The sequence below is a fragment of the Spermophilus citellus genome, assembly GCF_964194105.1.
Source record: "Spermophilus citellus genome assembly, contig: SCAFFOLD_58, whole genome shotgun sequence".
NCBI lineage: Eukaryota > Metazoa > Chordata > Mammalia > Rodentia > Sciuridae > Spermophilus > Spermophilus citellus.
The window spans coordinates 483,532-503,760 of NW_027672891.1; the positions used below are offsets into that span (position 1 = coordinate 483,532).

Sequence of the window (20,229 nt, forward strand, 5' to 3'; positions counted from 1 at the left end):
TTCTTGTGTTACCTGAATAGTTTGGAGACCTATGTCCTGACATTTAGGAAATTGTCCAGCAGAAAATATAGGGAAAAAAGATACTTCAGAAAGTCTTCTTTAGACTTCAGCCTAAAAAAGTATTAAGCCAGGCACAGTGGTACACACTTATAATACTAGCAACTCAGGAGGCTGAGGCAGGAGGATCACAAGTCTGAGGCCAGCCTTAGCAACTTAAGTCCCAGTTTCAAAACTAAAAACTAAGAAGCTCAGTGGTAAGTGTACCTGGGTTCAATCCCCAGTACAAAAAAAAAAAGTGCAACCTATCATTAACAAAGCCAATTACAAAACATTAATGAATACTATAGAAAAATCGAAAGAACAGAAAATGTTGATATTTGGTATATTTCTACTTTTGCTCCTTAATTTCTACTAATATGAGTTTTTCAGTAAGAAATAAAATTTATCTAAAAATTTACGAAAAGGGGAAAAAGATTATATAATCTGAAGCTCCTAAGTCACTTTTGAAATAAGTTTTTTCATTTCAAAATGAGCATTTCAAATAGATGCTTCCCAATCTTTTTCATGGCAAAATAGAATGTCATGTTGCATGGCATCCACCAGCAAACTCATGAGACTGCTGGAAGCCTGAGGCAACCAGTGGATCTCGGGCAAAGTGCCCCAGCCACTGGCGGGCTGGCAGGCCATCGGCTGTCCTACAGTAGGCAAGCTGCTGCTCAGTTAAACTCCGGCTTGCTACATTTCAAAGTCAGAAATATGAGGAAAATCTCTTAATTAAAATACAGCAGCTTAATAATTCCACATGGATTTTTAAGTCACTGTTCAAGATGAAAAGAGAAGACTGAATGACTTAAAATGGCATGGCAAATAGAGTCCAAACCAGTTGCAATGCATATTTAAGACCTCTCTCAAAGGGCTTATCTTTTATAAAACAATAATTGAAAAATATCAAAGTGGAACCAAATAGCTCCTATTTCAGTTTGCAGACTCTGCAGTATGTAGTTTCAAAAATACATTAACAATCTGGCTCCTTTTCTCCAGGCACGCACATGAAATATCATTTGGCATATGGGAGTTATTCCCATAAAGATGAGTCAGATAATAAGCAAATGATCATTTCCTCACATTATACGAAATGGAAAGAAGCCATTAATGCAGCATTAAGGGCATAAACTTCATACATTTGGAAGCCCACAAAATAAAACATTAGTTCTCAAAGCATTATCTCATCTATACTGCCACATTAACTGTGTACTCTAAAAATTTTTAACAAGTATTATAATTTGTATGAAATACAGAACAGTTAAGCTTCCTATTTTCATGTTAACTTGTAAATTTCTCAGTTTATTTACTGGCCAAGAGGTTTCTAAGTCCAAAGCTCAAAAGGACCCCGTGTGTGTCTAGATCTTCCAACGTTTTGAGCATGCTCCTCAGACCTACCTCAGAGTTCCCAGGCTCACACCCAGCTAAGGGCCACACTGGAAAGTATTCAACTGAAACTCCCCCACATTATTCTTTTGGGGACTTTACAAACCATATATATTATGTAAGCCAAATAAGGTCTACTTTGAAAAGCACTGGTGAGGAAACTATAGAAGTTCAGGAGATTCTGGAGCTCTTTAAACATTCACTTTTATAAACACTACCTCTCTTCATGCTATTTTGAAAAGGATACTATGCAAGCAGAGCTTCTCAACTACCTTTACTGTTCCATTCATGGTATGTATACACATTGGTATGTTAATAAAAACCAAGACTATCATGACAATTACTCAAATGAATATAAAGATGTATATAGTACATATAATTAACACATATTCTCATGTATTTCTAAAATTCATCTACAGGAACTAAGCACATATACTGTGTTCATAAATTAATAAAATTCATTGACTAGTTCCTAAGTACTTACTCGATAAGGTCAAAATTCATGTGCCTATTATGTGTCAGGCAGCTCTAATCAGTAAAAATCTTAAGTTCCTGAGTAAGACAGGAGCCCTGGGCCAGGCGTAGTGACACACACCTGTAATCCAGGGGCTGAGGTAGGAGATTTGCAAGTTCAAAGCCAACCTCAGCAAAAGCAAGGTACTAAGCAACTCGGCGAGACTGTCTCTAAATAAAATAGAATATAGAGCTGGGGAGGTGGCTCAGTGATCAAGTGCCCCGAGTTCAACCTCCAGTACCAAAAAAAAAAAAAAAAAAAGACAGGAGCCCTGACTTCAAAGAACTTAGTCTGAGAATCAGACAAGCAAATCAAAGACTAATTGAGATATCAGCACAAACAAGCACCAGAGAAACAGAAGAGGTATAAATGGTGAAGGTGGCTTTCCAAAAGAGCTGATGCTTGACCCAACGTATACAGGGCCAATATATAGTGCAAGGAACCACCTGTAACAAGGCACAAAAAGCACAACGGGAATGGAAAACTTGACATGCGAACACTACAACATAGAACACAAGGCAGAGGACTCACAGAAGACAGGCCAATTGTGAAGGGTCTTACATCCGCAATTAGGAAATATGAATTGTATTCCACAGTCAATATCAAACAACTGATATTTTAGGTAGAATCATAGTAACAGTAGTTTAGTATCTCCTAAGTACTTATGCATCAGGCATTGTGAGAATTTTCATATTCTTGTATTTTGTATTTTCTCCACAACTCAATCCATAAAATTATGTGAACATTACAGATTTAAGACTGAGGTTCACAGAATGTGTCAGCTTTCCATCACTGACAAAATAATGAGACAATTTATGAGAAAAGATTTTGAGTCATGGTTTCAGAGGTTTCATCCATGGTCACTTGGCCCCGCTACTTTGGGCCTCTGGTGAGGCAGAACATCATGGTGGGGAGCATGTAGGTGAAGGAGCCAAGCCGCTCACCTCATGGAAACCAAGCAACTAAATAAAGGGACCAAGGTCCCAATATCCCCTACTCAGGCACACTCCCAATGATCTAACTCCCTCCCACTAGAACCCACCTCTTCAAGGAATAGCGCCCCCCCCCAATAGGCTGATGACCAAACCTCCACTATGAAATTTTGGGGGACATTTAAGTTCCAAATCACATCAGAGAGGTAAAGTTACTTGACAAAGGTACATATAGGAGGCAGTACAGCCAAACATAAGAAAACCTGATAGAATCCTGCTTCTAAAATGATCAGTTTGAGGCTAAGAGCTCAATGGTAGAGGGCCTGCTTAGCTTGCAAATAGCCCTGGATTTGATCCCCCAGCAACGCCCAAGGGGAAGGGAAAAAAAAAAAACACCTTGTCAAGGAGTGTAAGGAGTGTAAAGTGTGAATTGAGAAGGAAACCACCAGCCAAGTGTTGCAAGAAACCGAGTAAGGTGTTAAGAACCTGAACCAGGAGTGATAAAGGGCAGAAATGGGAGACAAGAACTTATTCACCAGATCCCAGGGCTCTGTAAAGCCCAATTTTCCACTGCAGCACTTAGTACAATGTCAATGAAGTATTTGTCCTCTTCTCTCTTCCCTGATAGACTAAACTCAAATCTAGGAACCTATATCATAACTTCCATTTATACATTTAGTACCCAAGACAGTGCCTGGCACATAGAATTATGTGTCAAAGGAGGAAGAAAAAAGAATTTCTAGTTTCCTGGCTTGGGAAACCTAAGGATAATGGTACTACTGACCATCCAGGGAATAGAGCAGAAAAAAACAGATTATAAGAGGAAATATACATTTATATAAATATGTAGGAAGTGTTACATTTGCTACTGTTACAACATACAGTATGTATAAAAATAACTCCATAGGAACATTACTTTATCCACCAATATGTGAAATTGCATAAGAATGATAACTGACATACTAATAGAATTTCACTGTTATGGGAATTCAGTTTTTTTTTAAATATTTGATCTTTAATTTCCTGAACACACTTAGGTGGCCGAGAAGGACAAAAGTGAGAAGCAAACAGGACCTAGGCTACCAGTGGTACATCTGACAACAGCTTAACCCCACTATTCCCACACGTAGGGGAATCCTCTATTAGCACCACTGTATAGCCTCCAAAACCACTGATGCTTCCCTCCTCCTCATTCTTCCACTGTCAAAGACTCTTCGTATCCTAATATTGTTTTAAGATAAAATATATGCATTATTTTCTTTCAAGTAAATGAGAAAATGCATGTAAAATACTACATATCCTGGAAAACAGTAAGACTATGTTTGTCATGAACAAGATGACCCATTATCACCAATTCCTACAGGTATGGCACTATTAAACTGACCAGATCTGACAAGGACCCCAGGTCCTCTAAAACATAGGTAAAGGACGCATTTACCTCATCAATTATTTTCCTAATAATGTTTTCTCTGCCTTTTCATGCACTGCTTCTGTAAACTAAAATCCAAACCACTACCTCCATCTTCTGCTGACCTCTCATTCTCATGTGTTTGCAAATTGGCTTTACTCTTTAATACTGATGCATCATAATTATAAATAGGATTCATTATGCCATATTTGTACATGCACATAATTTGATCAATGTCATTATCCAGTATCTTCCCTATCTCCTCCTCCTCCCTCCTCCTATTCTGCTTCTTCTATTTCAATTAATGCATTATAGTTACATATATAAGCAGGATTCACTGGTATATTCGTGCATGGACTTAGCAAAATTTGGTAGATTTGTTCCCCAGTACTTCCTTGTGTCCTCCCCTCTTCCTTCCTTCCTTCCTTCTGCTCTCCCTTCTATTTTCATGAGATTCCTCTCCTCCCCCTCAGCTTTCTTTTCTGTTTAGCTCCCACCTGTGAGAAAACATTCAACCCTGGACTTTGAGTCAGGCTTATTCCACTTAGCAATCTGTTCTCCAGTTCCATCTATTTTCCTGAAAGTGCCATAATTTCATTCTTATGGTTGAATAAAATTCCATCTTGTATGTATATAATATTTTATTTATCCATCAACAGGCACCTAAGCTGGTTCCATAACTTGGCTATTATGAATTATAACTTTGCTACTATGAATTGGAAAGTATGTATCACTATAATATACTGATTTTAATTCTTTGATAAATACCAAGAAATGGAATAGATTGATAATATGATGGTTTCCTTCCTTGAACTGAGGAATCTTACTGCTCTTTCTAAAGTGGTTTTATTAACTTGAACTGACTTCTTAAAATTGATTTCCAAAAATCACTTTCTCAACACTTATCTCACACCCATTAAAAACTCACTGTAAACCGTTTCCTTCTAGATTCGTCTGTTTCTAGTTAAATATTTGATTGCTTCACAGAGGACTATACCTTCTTGCTGACAATCATGTCAAATACCCAGTAAAACACTTCATGCACATAAATTGTATTAATTTTTGCTGAATGTTTCTAAGAATGATTAAGTCAGACTTTTCTTTTTATCTGACCAACTCTTGCCATAAATGTTTCTTCAGTGATCCAAAATAAAAAGCTACACTTAAATACTTTAAGTCTAAGTCAGTTTAGCGACAGTTTAAATTTCATATTCTTCTAAAACACATCTTAAAGCAAAATATTTAAGGTACATAAACAATTACAATTTTAATTATTTCAATAGTGAGAATAGATACTAAATATTAACAAGGATTATTATAAGTTTAACAAATTGTAGATTTAAAATTTTCGTTTTATATCTTGTAAATTCTTACCTTGGCATTTCCCAATAATGGAGGTAAAGTCATCTTTGGCAGATCTGTAAAATATGTGCAAAGATCAAGTTTTATCCTTAAATACTACTGTGTAAGTCTATAAAATACTAGATATTATACACTTCTATATTCAACACTGAATCACTCCTTTCATAGAGAGTCTCATGAGGCATAACACTTTCATTAGAGACAGTATTTTCTTCCAACCTTCTTATGAAATCAGAAACACGAATACAATGATATAGCACAATGAGTTTAAGCATGCTCTTTTAATATGATAGAAAAATCTGGCCCCATTCCCAAAGGTTCTGATTCATTAGATCAGGGCTGAGCAAGGTGGTACACACTTATAATCCCAGCTACGCAGGAGGATAAGGCAGGACGATGGCAAATTTGAGACCAGCCTGAACAATTTAGTGAGACCCCAACTCAAAATAAAGAGGGCTGGGAGTATAGCGTGTAGTAGAGTGTACAGCACACTCCAGGCCCCAAGTTCAATCTGTAGAGCCAAGGGGGGGGGGGAATGTATATATATATAGGATGGGACCCAACAATACCTTTTAAAGTTTCAGATTGATCCTAGTTAAGAATCACTACTTTCTATCGTACTACAATTTTTGATCATGAAAGAAAAAGTCTTATTTTAATAAATCAAATAGCCCAAACAAGTCACCATATTTAAACCAGTGACATTTAAATCTGATCTTGAAATAGAGTACTATAATTATAAAATATGTTCAAAAATAAGGCTAAATCTAGAAAAATTACTAAAAATCACCCAAAACTTTCATCTCTTTAGCATCTGACCCAATTCCACTTCTACAAAGTTATCTCTGGGAATAACTACAGATATATATGAGTGTTGAGAAAATTAATGCAGTCTAATTTATAAAAGAAAAGTACACCCAGAAGATTAAATTTTACTATGTACATGCATGAAATATTATGCAATTACATAAGTGATATGGAAAGATGTTGACATTTCTTAATGGCCTTTTAAAATTAAGAATACCAAGAATGAAAATTAAGTTTACAGATTGCAGAAGCAATTCATGAGTCACTATAAAACAGAAATATACAATATTATTCCACTAAACAGATACAAATAGAAAAGGTTCAAAGGATATACAACAAAATAGTAATAGACAATTTTGGCTAATAGACTAGGTAACTTATAGTTCTTTCTACTTAACTGTATTTTCTACTGTCTTTAATATAATCACTAACAGTTGCTATTTTTGCTGGGGAAGAAAAGGCAGGAAGATATAATCTGGTTTTGTTAAACCTTAATAGAACTTATTCACCCAAAATAGTTAAGCAAATCCTGGGGATGAGAGAATTTATGCTTGTTTCCTGTAAGCATTCCTTATTTTAATGTGTTCTGTTGTGTTCTATGATAGTTTCCAATTAGTTCCTATTTTATAACAGCCCATAATCATAATTATTTCACTACTTGGGAAATAAGGAAACATTAACCAATTCTAATCTATAGCTGCTGACAAATTACAAATTAAAGCAATTCACAAACAATTGTTTCACTATCCTCTCCATGGGCAGCCCCACAACAAGTGTGTCATACTAGAATAAATGATCAGTCATTTACCATGACCACAAGAATAAAAATGGGAACAGCAACTCAAGTTCAAATGCAAAAGACAGCACTCTCTCAGAAATTAAACTTTTATAGCTTTTCATTTTTTCCCCTCAAAATCTATTTCTTTATATATTATTTATATAATAATATTTGATATTTTCCTAATATCAAATAATGGTGAGAAACTAAGAATATCTTTCATATTCTAATCCAAGCAACAAATGTTTATTAAATACCTATTGAGTACTAACTGCCATTACTACCGAGTCAATCTTGCATTGCACACGTCCTTTACTATGGCAGAAAGGATGAATACGGAAAATAACAAATGACCTTAAAATTCAAGGACAAGCACTAGTCATAAGAATTTATTTTTAGAATCTCTTGTCCGTTTTCTTTGCTGATCATTCCACATCTTGCTCAAACACACCTGCTTTTAGGTTACTGCAGAGTCAGTCTATATGCTCCTATATTTAGTCAACAAAAGCAAATGAATGCCAACTGAGCAATGCAAGGCATAGGTGGCTATGCCCTATAATGCCTTCTCAGCCCAATTCCCCTATTCCACTTGCAAACACCCCGTGCTTATTCACCAAACTATTAATCCCTAGGTATGTATATTGAAATACAAGCTGGGAAAAACAGGAGTCTCTCCTGCAAGGAGCACATAACTGGAGCTACAGACTCCAAATCCCATCTGTCCCAAGTTCCTGGTAAATGGAACACACTGAAGTGCAAAGCAGTAGCCTAATATAATAGGGAAACATACAAGCATTCTTGGCTAAGCATGACATAAGTGAAACGTAATACAGGTTTGTGGCTAAGAGCATAAACAGTGAAACTAAAAGCCTACTGCAAATCCTTGGGGAGGTTATTCAACTAGATCATGCCCACTTTATTATAGAAAAAAGGGAAAATAGCAATACCTACAGCCTCACAAGGGATTCTATCCAGATTAAATGAGTAAACATGCATAAAGCGTTTGTGATTGTGCCCACTATTAGCATCTTATTATTAAAAATAGAAAAAAGTTATCATAGGTTCCTAAAGGATAGATGATTAACCAATGTATGGGAAGAGGAGACTAATGAAGGGTATATTATCAAAGGCTTCCTAGTGGAGTTAACTTTTCACCACGTAAGCCTCAAGACATACGTTACAAAACATTTTCAAATTATCTTTTCATCCATGAAATCATTGGTCAAATGGTCCCCTCCCAAGCTTATTATCTTGATCACACACATGCACACCCAGACTAACACCTAAAATCATTTCAGTGTTTTCCTTTCATGGAAAAGTGGAAATAAGTCTGGCCTACTAACTTATTTTTAAGTGAGTCACATTATGAGCAAGCAAGTTTCTCTAAAAGACACATTATTGCAACGAATGGAATATGAGGTGCTAGCCCATTCCTATGAACAATTTAAATTCAAACACTGTGCTGATTTGATGCTTAATGATGCCGTCAAAAAAAGCAATCACAGGCATGGTGGCACACGCAATCCTACTGGGTAGGGATGCCGAGGTAGGAGGATTCCAAGTTCAAAGCCAGCCTCAACTTATCGAGGCCCTCAGCAACTTGGTGAGACCCCATCTCAAAATAAACAAAGGGCTGAGGACATAGCTCGGTGGTTAAGCACACTTGAATTCAATCCCTGGTACAAACACCACTCGCACACACCTGCCCATAAATTTGCATCAAGTTAAATAATTTATTTTTGAATGGCTGTCATCACTGTCCATCATTACTATTCCTGATGGTTTTAGAAGGGATAAAAAAGCCTTCCCAGTTGAAGCCAATGCCCAGGTGGGGACAGATCTTCTGTTTTCTATCCCTACCCCCTAAATTTGAAGAGTCCAGTTCTGCCTGAATACATGAAAGAAAGAAAAGACTGAAAACTGAATGATCATTAATATCACTTTTCTTAATGAAGCAGCAGGAAAATCCTGACTAGCATCTAGACCTAAACATCTTGAAAGTTTTGTTTTCTTTTCAAGAACCAAGAATGAATTAGGGCTTTCCTAGAAAAAAGTAACCCTCAATTTAGAGTTGCCACACATTTAATTTGCTGCTGCAAATTTCCCAAAGAACTAGTTTTTCTGAATTAGTTGTTGTAATTCTTTTACAATTAATGTAATATTTTAAAATAAAACACCAAGAAAACCCAACTTAGAGAACTCTTTCATTGTCAAGTAATGTGTAACCTTGGTCTTTCACAAACCCAAATTCGATCTACAGCTTGTGCCAACAGAACAAAGCTGTCCCCTCTCTGACACCTTCCTGAGCATCTCCGATAGAGCAGTAACTAGTCAAACAAGGGTGATTTCCAGAGTCTAGAAAATGAGACATTCATGTGAATGTAAAACTCAGGAGACAGCAGAGTGGCCTGGGGAAGTCAAAATATGAGTAAACTACTCTTAGAAAGCATCACTCATAAGTTGGCATTCGATACTATTAAGTCACTTAATTTTGTGAAGTCCTTATGAATATTCCTCACTTAAGACTAAAAATCTTAGCTCTTGTTTCTCAAGTAGAATTTTACTCAAAGGAAATTTTACATATGAATAATATTAACAATTACCTTATCTCTACACACTGATCTTGAACAGCAGCCAAAAGCTTTCCATTGCTTTCATGAAAGAAAAAAAATATATGAATATTTGTCACAGCCTTCAACACAGATGGAATTATTTTAACTTAAATCATTGATTTTTCTATAATTATTCATCTTTTGACCTTATAATTCAATGAGTCCCTAGGTACAAAAGCAGAGAAATTAATACAGCTTGAATTAATATTTAAATAATACTGATCATAGGTCACAAAGGGAATTTATATATCATAAAAATCAAGAATGAAAGCCATAAAACCTTAAAATTAATGTCAACAATGAAATTTAAGAGCTAATCCAGATATAAAAGTGTGAATTTTACACATCTTACCTTGCAAGTACCAAATGCCAGTTTATCTGTTTATTAACCAATCGAACCAGTCCATCAGGGAGCAAAAAGGGTGTGGGGCTGAAACCACAACACATCAGTTACTTAAAATCAAATCTAGGTAAATATTAATACAGGTTTTTAAAAAGATTTTTCCCATTATATCATAAAATTGGAATATCAACACAAAACCAAAAGTTACTAATTGATACCTGAAACTTGACCATATTTTATATATATATATATATATATATATATTTTTTTTTTTTCTCTATTTCCAGAAAACATGGTGTGTGTTCAAAGATACAGATCTCACCCTTTCCAGGAAAAACGTATCTAGAATATGAATAAAAGAGCAGAGTGTGTGTGTGTGTGTGTGTGTGTGTGTGAGTTTATGCCAAATCCTTTCTGCTGTGACAACCTAGAAATTCTGGCTCAACAAAAACAAATTCCAAGATAGTTAAATTCACCGTAGAAAGGTAAATTTCCAAGTAGTAACAATAAAAAGATACCTGAAAGCTAGAACTGGTCAAGGGAAAAAGATGAGAACCCCAAACAGGATTTGCTATACAGAATAGAAAACAAGCAACTACATCAGAGAGGACAGGAGTTAGAAGAGAGATGCACAGTGCTCAAGTGTATGTTCCAGCAATGAAAGAATAAGGGCCCAGAAACTAATGATTCTCTTCTGCCTGGAACTCTAGTCTGTGGAAACCGAGTATGAAATCTATCAAAAATCAAAAGCCCCAAGCTGGGGCTAGAACTCGGTGGTAGAGCTCTTGACTAGCATATACAAGCCCTTGGCTTGATTACCACCATCAAAAAATTTTAATAAGTTTAATAAAAGTTCAAGCCTACATTAAGTGCAAGATCAGTCTAAAGTTTCACTATACTCATATGATACAGAAATCCCCAAGCATAAGTTCACTATAAAGCCATTCACAAGACATGAAGAAACTATCCACAACCAATGAATTAAACAAGTAAGGGATACTTGAAGAAAGACAATAGAAAATTTCTACTGAAACAATAAGTTTTAGAGAAAAATGATTGTTTTGTTATTAAAATGTTGAACTGAAAAAAAATTGCAGGAAAAACAAGGAAATCGGAAAATACAAAATCGTATTTTTGGACTAGAATATATAGTTGGTGTTATTTATGCTCATTTTTAATATAAAGACAGGAAATATACATGAAATGTGAATATGAACACCATCTACACAGGATAATTTTCTCTTGGAGGGACGGAAAAGGAAAGACATGGGGTAAGGACTTGAAATGTGACATTTTGTAGAGAGAAAAGGAATATCTGAAATATGGCAGAGTAGCAACAACTGCTTTAATTCAAATGTAGATACAAATCAAACATGTTTATTATATTGTATAGAATTCAGTATTTTTAATATTTTTAAATTAAATGGAAAAAATTTTTAAAGAAAACTATACTTTTAATATTAGATCCCAAACCTTCAGGTTTAATGATCATAAGCTCAAGAGCACTAATTGAAATACAATCCTTTTGAAAATAAGATGAGGAAGATAAAGACTTCATAATGCATTCACAACCTATATTATGATCAACATGGCTGGTATGGTTTAGACATGAGGTGTTCCCCAAAAGCTCATGTGTAAAACAAGAAAGTTGAGAGATTAGATTAAGGTTCTCATAATCTGATAATCTCATCAGTACATTAATCCACTTGACTGCATTAACTGGCTGGTAACTGTAGGCAGGTAAGGTGTGGCTGGAGGTGGTGCGTCTCTGGGGGCTTATCTTTGGGGTATATATTTTGTGAGTCCAGTTCAGTCACTCTGCTTCCTGGTACCATGTCCTGAGCACTTTCCTCTGCCATATTTTTCCTCCATGATGTCCTGCCTTACCTTGGGCACTGAGGAATGAAGTCTGCTATCTATGGATTAAAACCTCTGAAACTGAGCTGCAAATTAAATTTTTCCTCTTTAGTTGTTCTCATCTTTTAGCTATAGCAGCAAAAAAGCTGACTAAAACATTGGCCAGTTTAAGGAATAGGACTTTCCATGAGAAAAGAGGATACTTTTTGATACCTGATCTGAAGGTAAGGTAATCACATAAGGATTGCATCAGAGTGAACTTTGAGCCCTCAACAAATGGAATCAGCAATGTGTGTAGACATTTTCTGCCTACTCTGTCCACGGTGTTCAAGATACCTTCATATTCTCCCATTTACCTACTCTTCCTTCCTCCTCATTCATCTCTACCCTATCATATTCCACATGCTCAAAGAAACAAATTTAAAGAAACCTATATAAATTTGCATATATATACATATAGATGTACACACACACACACACACACACACACACACACACACACACACACACCAATCCATAGAGAGCTTAAAAAAAATCTGGAGGAAGTCCTAGAGAAGAGCAAAGGTCTATTATGCAAGTATATTATCTCTGGAGCTTTCAAGATGAGGAAAAGGCAATCTGTAATAAGTAATTCTATAAACAAGTTCCACATATTTCTAGAAGTATAATTACATCCTTTGAGATTACTTCATTCCTTTTAAAGTTAAAAATCAACACTACATCAGAAGAATTAAAAAGTACACAAGAACTGAAACCTAAAGAACATTCTGATATATAGCAACTGAATATTAACACAGGAGAGTGGATCTAACAATAACTTTTTAGATATGCAAGCCACACATCCACCCTGTGTGTTCAAGATAATGCTGAGGACACAGATGAAGCAAAAGTAATGAGATTCTTAATGACTACAGAAACAAAAATTACCAAGTCTATCCTCACAATTTATGCCAAAATATTAGAGATGTATACTTTTTAAAATTGGTCACCTTAATGTCAGCATTAATATCATGATCTGGGGCTTATTTATTAACATTTAAATCAGATAATGTACGTATTTGATGTCCATACTGTTTCTCTGAAGAACTGAAGTCTCACCTGTACCAGATGTATTGGCGTAAAAATAGTAAATGATCTGGAATAGAAAAAAGCCAAATATAAGTCAATTGTCCTTTAATAATCATTTTCAATTTAGGTTTACAGGTGACAAGTCCAGAAGGTACTACAGTCCGAGTCATCACAAAACAATATTGAGAACATAATTCTTAAGATGAAAATAACCTAATATACAGTTTTAATAGAATTTAATGTGAACAAATATGATTCAAGTTTGTGTATTATTCAAGATTTCAAAGTACTACCTAACAAAAAAAATAAATAAAAATCTAAGAAGCTTCAATGAAACCATGACTAGAAGTCATAGAAATTGACCTTTAAAATCAGGTAAACTATTTGTATAAAAATTAAACCAAAGACACCAATTCACACTTTATAACAAAGATAAATACTAAATGAGGAAGCCATGGGTGGGGGTTCTAATACAATACTAAATGATTTATATGATTTTTTAAAATACCTATGTGTGGTATATACATATATGAATGTGTATGCAGCTAGGTGTGTATCAATATAAAAAAGTCTGAAGATAGATTATCTCTGAGTTGAAAAAATATTCCGATTTGTGATTACCTGTATTTTCTAAATTTTCTACAATTTTTACTATTGTACGTTTTCTAAAATTTCAAAGCATATGAGATAATGAAAATTCAATGTTACAGCTCCTTGTATAAGATAAAATTATAATTTCAGCCACTCGACACTTTTGAAACTGAATCTTCTTATAAGGAGCTCAAACCTCCCAAAAATAAAAATGGACTTTGGAGGCAGAATGGTCACATTAAAAAGAAAAACCGGCAAATTTCCTCAGCTGAAAACAAAGGAATAACAGCACCTCCCCACTACTCTGGTAAAAGGACTATTTAAAGTCTCACAGTCCACTCAATAAGGATAGCACTCAATTCTTTTTCAGACTCTTATTAGCTCACATGTAAAGGCTGTCAGTAGTGGCATGAACAGATTTTTTGACCAGTTATATCTGAATCATTTTTAAAGTAGTTTTCCAGCCTTTTCCCCTTCAACATCCATAGTCTCTCCAAGACTTACACCAGGTTAGATTTCTTCATTCCTTATAGAATACATCCGCAATAGTTAAAACTAGGGTACACCCTCACCCTACACTGCATTAAAGACAAATGTGGAAATACATGTATATGCATCTGCATATAAAGATAAAATTAAACTCAACATGTATGTCACTTCCATCATCTTCCACATCAATAGTCTAAAGAACACATTTTAAAACACCCAAGCTTTCTAAAATAGCAGTTGTAAATGAAATGGGGGAAAATTAACTATTACATATAGAAAAATAAATGAGCTATATTTACCTCTGATTGCTTTTGTGATAAACGATGCTCCATGCTTTCGGTTACCTCTAGGCTACAATTTGAAAAACAAATCCTTACATTTGAAAGTGTTACAGTAATACTTGTACAACTTGTCAACTTATACTTAACTAATGCTCAGAATTAAGAATATTCAAAACCTAGAGATTGACAGAAAAGTATTATCAGGACTGGGTATAGTTGGATAAAGGTGAGCCTGGCAGTAATAAGCACATGTCAACCTGAACCTTGCACAAGAGCACAACAGGCTGCAAACTTTCCAAATAAAAACAAATTGAAGACAAGAGAAATCAAGGGCAAAGAATGTGGCTGCTGGTTCAGGATAGTCTATGTGGGTGGGCTGCAGAAACCTAAAATAAGGTTTGCTTATAGGAAAAGTGATCACATGGATTAGTAAACTCATCCCTCAAGGCAAATTCATTGAATATCTCTATGCCCATAAAGGCAATGCTACTAACAGACATAACTGCTATATTGAATAATTCCATTCTGTAAGTATAAACTGAACACTACTGAATGTTCATTAAACAGGTGTTATATGTGAGTAAAATGCACTGAAGGGCTGTCAAGAAAATGTGAAGACAACATTAAGTGCAGATAATATTTTTTAAGAATATGTAAACATTATTTGACTCAACACAGGTGATCATCAAGACACAATTTGGCCCCACGGAGACAGATGAATCCGATAGTGGCCCTCTAAGAGCTTATGGTTCAGCTGCTGACATCAGAATCCCAAAAAAAAAGAAGAGGCAGCAAAGCACTTCTAAAGTTTCAATATAAGTTGCTGCTGTGCTTATTTTTCTAAATCAACTTATTATTCTGAACATCACTGTAATTAACCATCAGTATTAATGAGCAGAAACAGCCTGTAGAACGCAAAAGGTAAGCCACCTGTTAGGCTAGCTGTATAACCTACAAAGTACTTATGTTATTCAGAACAAATGGAAAAATACCAGAAAAACTATCTGCAGAATTTTGCCTCCCTACAAAATGCATTAAGCAGAAACTGCAGTAAGACTGTTATAGAGAAAAGCTATACACTTTATAGGAAGGTGAGCTGTACAATAAGCAAACACTCACAAAAGACATGGTAAAACCGCGTTCTTATGAACTACATTTTCCTTAACGATCCTGTTTGAGCTTGCTGCTTCCTCCAAGTCTAACAGTGACAGGAACAGTTAGATCCTTTAAGTATCTGTTGAGTCAGGTTCAGTAGCACAAGCCTATGATCCCTGCCACTCAGGCTGAGGCAGGATTGCAAGTTTGAGGACAGCCTCAGCAACTTGATAAGACTGTTTCAAAATAAAAATAAGGGTTGAGGATTTACCTCCTTGGTAGAGCACGCCTGTGTTCAATCCCCAGTCCCCCTCCTCCCAAAACATGCTGAATAAACCCGAGTCTGGATCTTCACCCTATGCATGGAAGGTCCTGCCCGGGAAACAACTGATAACCCCAGGATCCAGTTCATAAGCCACCAACCAACATAGAACTCCTTTCCTAGCAGGGCTCCCAAACCAAGTCAGTTGCTCTCCTCTCCTCACTTCCTTGGCATGTCACGAAAACCGCTACGCAGAACGTACAGCACCAGGTTACAGGAAAGTTCACCTGGTTATCGCCCCTCTAGACTGCAAGTCCCAAGAGAGCGTAGTATCCTCTGCGTCCTCAGCTCCTCGCTGGGACGCGGAATATAAGACACGGACACGGTTTTACTAAACGCTTGTTTACTGAAAAAAACTAGCGCGATTCACCCCACGTGGGGGGAAAGGGTGAGATCCCGCGACCCCTGGGGGCCCCAGACGTAGAGAAGCCTCTGGCGACCTGGGAAACTCCTGCCGCAGACAAGGCAGCCCAGACCCGGCCTCGCCAGTCCGCGGGAAGGGATCCCCGAGAGTCCGGACAGGAGGACCCCCAGCCCCTCTCCGCGACCTCCCCTCTAAGAAAAAGTGACAGCGACTAGAGAGATCAGGTGCACGGCCATCGCGCGCCGTCCCGCACAGATATCCGGACTCCAAGCCCAGGAGGAACCCGAGACCCGTGCGGGCGCCAGGTGGACCGCACACGCCGCCCACCCGCTCCCGCTCCTCTCCGCTATGTGGCTCGGGCGACGTGGCTCTGCCTGCCAAGCGCCCGCGCTGCACGGCCGCCACTGCCGCCGCCGTACAGGGGCCGGGCTCACCTGTACTTCTGTCTCGGGGGGCCACTCGGTGTTGACCAACAAGTCATAGAGGATCGTCTCCTCCTCGCCCTCTGAAGTGCCGGAGCTCAAAGCCAGCCCTGACTCGGGGGCCGCCATGTTCGCCCCGGACTGAGCAGCCGAGGGAGTGGCGCTACGGCGTCCCACGCTGGACAAGCTTCCCAGGCTGCGGCCGCTTTTAATTCTCCAGGATGAAGAGATGGAAAAGTGAAATGAACTGGCCACCAAGAGAATGCTGTTAGATATGACAATGACCATTGCGTTTGGAGTAGGACTTGGGTCCTGATCCCCTCGTTATTTCTGCGTGAGAAGGGCCAAGTCATTGAATCTTTCCTATAAAAGAAAAGCTTCTGTAAAACAAAAAAGTACTTTCGAGTTGCTGGTTTTAATTTAGGTTTGATAGAACCCACGGTTTTTAAGTGGGTAAACGCCAAAACAAAAATTACCCGAATCAAAACGTTGAGCTAAAGATAGACATCAGAAGCTTAAGAAAAGCAGTGAGGGTCAGAGGGTTTGCAGGAGCTTCCTTTCGCCCTGGGTCTTTATAGGTAAGTTTGAATCCCCGCGGAGGTGGTCTGAGGCAGGCACTTCAATTAGGGGGAAATGGAGTGAGCAAAGAAAAAAAGAGCAGACAGACTGAACAAAACTTGAGAAAGGGTGTGGAGAGCGTCAGTGATGTAATAGCAAACTGAGGACCAGACTCGTTTGTGTACTCAACGAGTACCTCCAAGTAGAAACACCCGTACTGTAAGCAGAACCTATTTTAATTTGAACTAATATGCAGTGCACGAAGTATTAGCACTGCGTCACATTCAAAACAAGCACAACTTCAAGATCTCGAGGATTACATTGTATAAAGTCTATCAAGATAGATTAGACAGTGATGCAATTAAAATCCACTACCAGGAAGCCTCTAATGGCTCCCATTTAAATGACCTCAAAGCCCTATGTCATCTACTTGGCTTCCCTTAGTTTCTGGCTTCCCTTAGTTTCATACCCCATCTGTTGCCCTCACTACCTTCAAACACTGACTTTGCCGTTTCAGAGTCACCAGAGAGTCTTCCTTGGCTGCTCCCACTAGTTGGAGGTTTACTATCTGCTGTTTGCCTGGCTCTCATTGCCCTCAAGTTTTTGTTCAAATGTCACCTTTCTGAAGTCTACACCGACTGCTCATTTTTAATTTTGTAATCCCCTTCCCAACTCCACCTGTCCAGATCCCCCACTTTTCCAGCTCTGTTTTTTCCTCCTTAACACTTGGCATCATCTGAAGTGCTCTGCAGTTTATTAGGGTTGTGTATTATCTATCCCCATTCTTTAAAGTGGAAGCTCTGCCATGGCACAGTGCTCCACCTATATACATAACAGATTCAGTACACGTCCCTGCTATATCCTCAGCATCTATAACAGTGCCCAGCACACAGCACTGTGGAGAAAAATATGTTATTTGAATAAATGAACGATTTCCCCAAATAAAAAAAAATTTGAGACAGGGTCTCCCTATGTTGCCCAGGCTGACCTCAAATTGCTGGTGTCAAGAAATCCTCCTTCCTTAGCCCTCCCAGTAATAGACTACAAGCCTATGCCACCACACTAGGCTTTTCAAATCAAGTATTTTTCACAGCAGCTTTGTCTTTTCATCAAACCTCTCATTGCAAACACCAGCATCTCCTCTCCCCCTTCCTCACTCAGCAAGCTGCACACCTGCAGAGAGCACACATTGCATGCTGTAGAGGCGGCAGCAGGAACACCATTTCCAGGGATAGGCAGCGTGAGGGTGGTGGATATGATCTTACAGTGCCTCAGCAGCCCCACCCTCTTCAGTACATCAAGGTTCCTTTACCCCTCACCCTTCCTTATCTAGTCTTCTGACAGATATCGAGATTGCTTTCTGCATCATCCATTCTCTTCACCCAATCACACAGCAACAGATAGGAGGTAGCTGGTCAAACTGGCAAAGGATGCATGCTTCTTGGTTGGAATGCGAATGAGACGACTGAAAATACATCACTAGGAATTTTTTTTTTCCTTTTAGCGTCATTATATTTACAGCTCTCTGTTCCCACCCTCACCCTATTTGCCACAATTTGTACAGAAGGGGAAACAGAAGAACATGCCTAGCTGAACCCCAAGAGCTTCTGTCGTAAAGAAAACAGTTTCTCTGGCTAAAACCACTCTTTGGAAAGGGTACATATATAGCTGTAGAAATTCCCAGAAGGAACATTCTGCTGCCAGAGATGCACTGAGCAGACGGACAGGTGGTTAAGCCTTCACTACTAAAAATCCCGAGGAAATTGGGGGTTCATAACCCACTTCAATCTAATGTATGAAATATGATATGTCAAGAGCTTTGTAATGTTGTGAACCACCAATAAAAAAAAAAAATCCCGAGGAGTTCCTGGAACAGGGAGAAGGAGTTGACCAGTCAAAAGGAGACGGGAATAGGAATGTATGGGTCGTAAGAAAAGCACCCAATGTTGGTATCAGACCCTGGAATTGGAAAACAAAAGGCAGGTAATCAAAGTTCAGAAGAGTCCAAGCAAAGGCTGACTTAAAACAGGTCGAGTATCTGAAGCCAAGTTGCTAACTGGTCTTATTTATGGTGACTATATAGTTAACTGCTCAAACAGGACACTTTTGAGACTAGCAAATATGCTAGTAGCTGGTAGGAGAACAGGCAAAGCAGTTGTCATAGGTACAGAGAGAGAGAGTGGTCATACCAATCTGAAACGACAGAGTGGTTAGTTTAATAAGACATTGAGCATTTCAGAAGGATAGAGACTTCTAATCCTCCTTGCCTCCCTCACCCTTGTAATGACTATTGTTTTTGTCTACCCAATATTTTTGCTTCATTTGGAACACTGTACCAACTGTTCTTTTCTCAAGTCATTAACTTCTGGTGGGGCCACCTGTCCCCAAACTCTGCTTCTTTGATACAAAAGATTCCACCCCCCTTATTTCAAGCACTGAATTTAGAATATTTACCTGGGGTTTCCTTTTAATAATAAAAGGAGAGGGAAAGAATCCTTGATTTGGGGGATCACTGGATCATCTTTTCTTGGTGAGACAAAATACCTGAAAAAAAAAAGAAACACTTTAAAGAAGAAAAGCGCACTTGGGCTCACAGTTCCCGAGGTCTCAACCCTTAGTTGCTTGGTGGCCTGGCTGTGGCTTAGTAGCGAGACAAATAATCGCATGAGGCCAGTGTGAGAAAGAAGAGCTCCGCTGCCGTCAGCTGCTAAGAAGAGAGAGAGAGAAGGAACTACCTGTGGTGGGCCAGATATACTCTTGTAAGTCACGTCCCCAGCAACCCTCCCCAATCACGCCATCTGGGGACCAACCGTGTAGCACGTGAGCCTCTGGGGTATGGACCAGATCCCAACAATCATAGAGATTGCAGAATACGAATTGAGGATTGCGAGCAGCTGTCTTATTTACCACTTAGAGAACCTGCACAATGAGGGAATGCAACCAACACGTTAAGAGAATTAGAAAAACTTCATTTGACAAAAACACATCTGAGAGAAGC

At 38.0% G+C, this 20,229-nt stretch overlaps 2 protein-coding genes across 2 annotated transcripts in view; one reads left to right on the forward strand and one right to left on the reverse strand.

The window, feature by feature from the left end:
- Positions 1–16,844, reverse strand: part of LOC308640438 (NBAS subunit of NRZ tethering complex-like) — a gene marked incomplete at its 3' end in the record, with an annotated part of 118,862 nt that extends 102,018 nt beyond the window's left edge. The window contains 6 exon segments of the mRNA XM_081312357.1: positions 5,657–5,700; positions 9,833–9,880; positions 10,194–10,271; positions 13,140–13,176; positions 14,489–14,540; positions 16,686–16,844. Of these exon segments, the coding sequence (XP_081168483.1) occupies positions 5,657–5,700; positions 9,833–9,880; positions 10,194–10,271; positions 13,140–13,176; positions 14,489–14,540; positions 16,686–16,802 (376 nt within the window). The 5' untranslated portion in view covers positions 16,803–16,844.
- Positions 16,845–17,232: 388 nt separating this feature from the next.
- Positions 17,233–20,229, forward strand: part of LOC308640431 (ATP-dependent RNA helicase DDX1-like) — a 43,465-nt gene continuing 40,468 nt past the window's right edge. The window contains exon 1 of the mRNA XM_081312352.1: positions 17,233–17,251. The gene's annotated coding sequence lies outside the window, so the exon portion shown is untranslated. The remainder of the gene's footprint in view (positions 17,252–20,229) is intronic.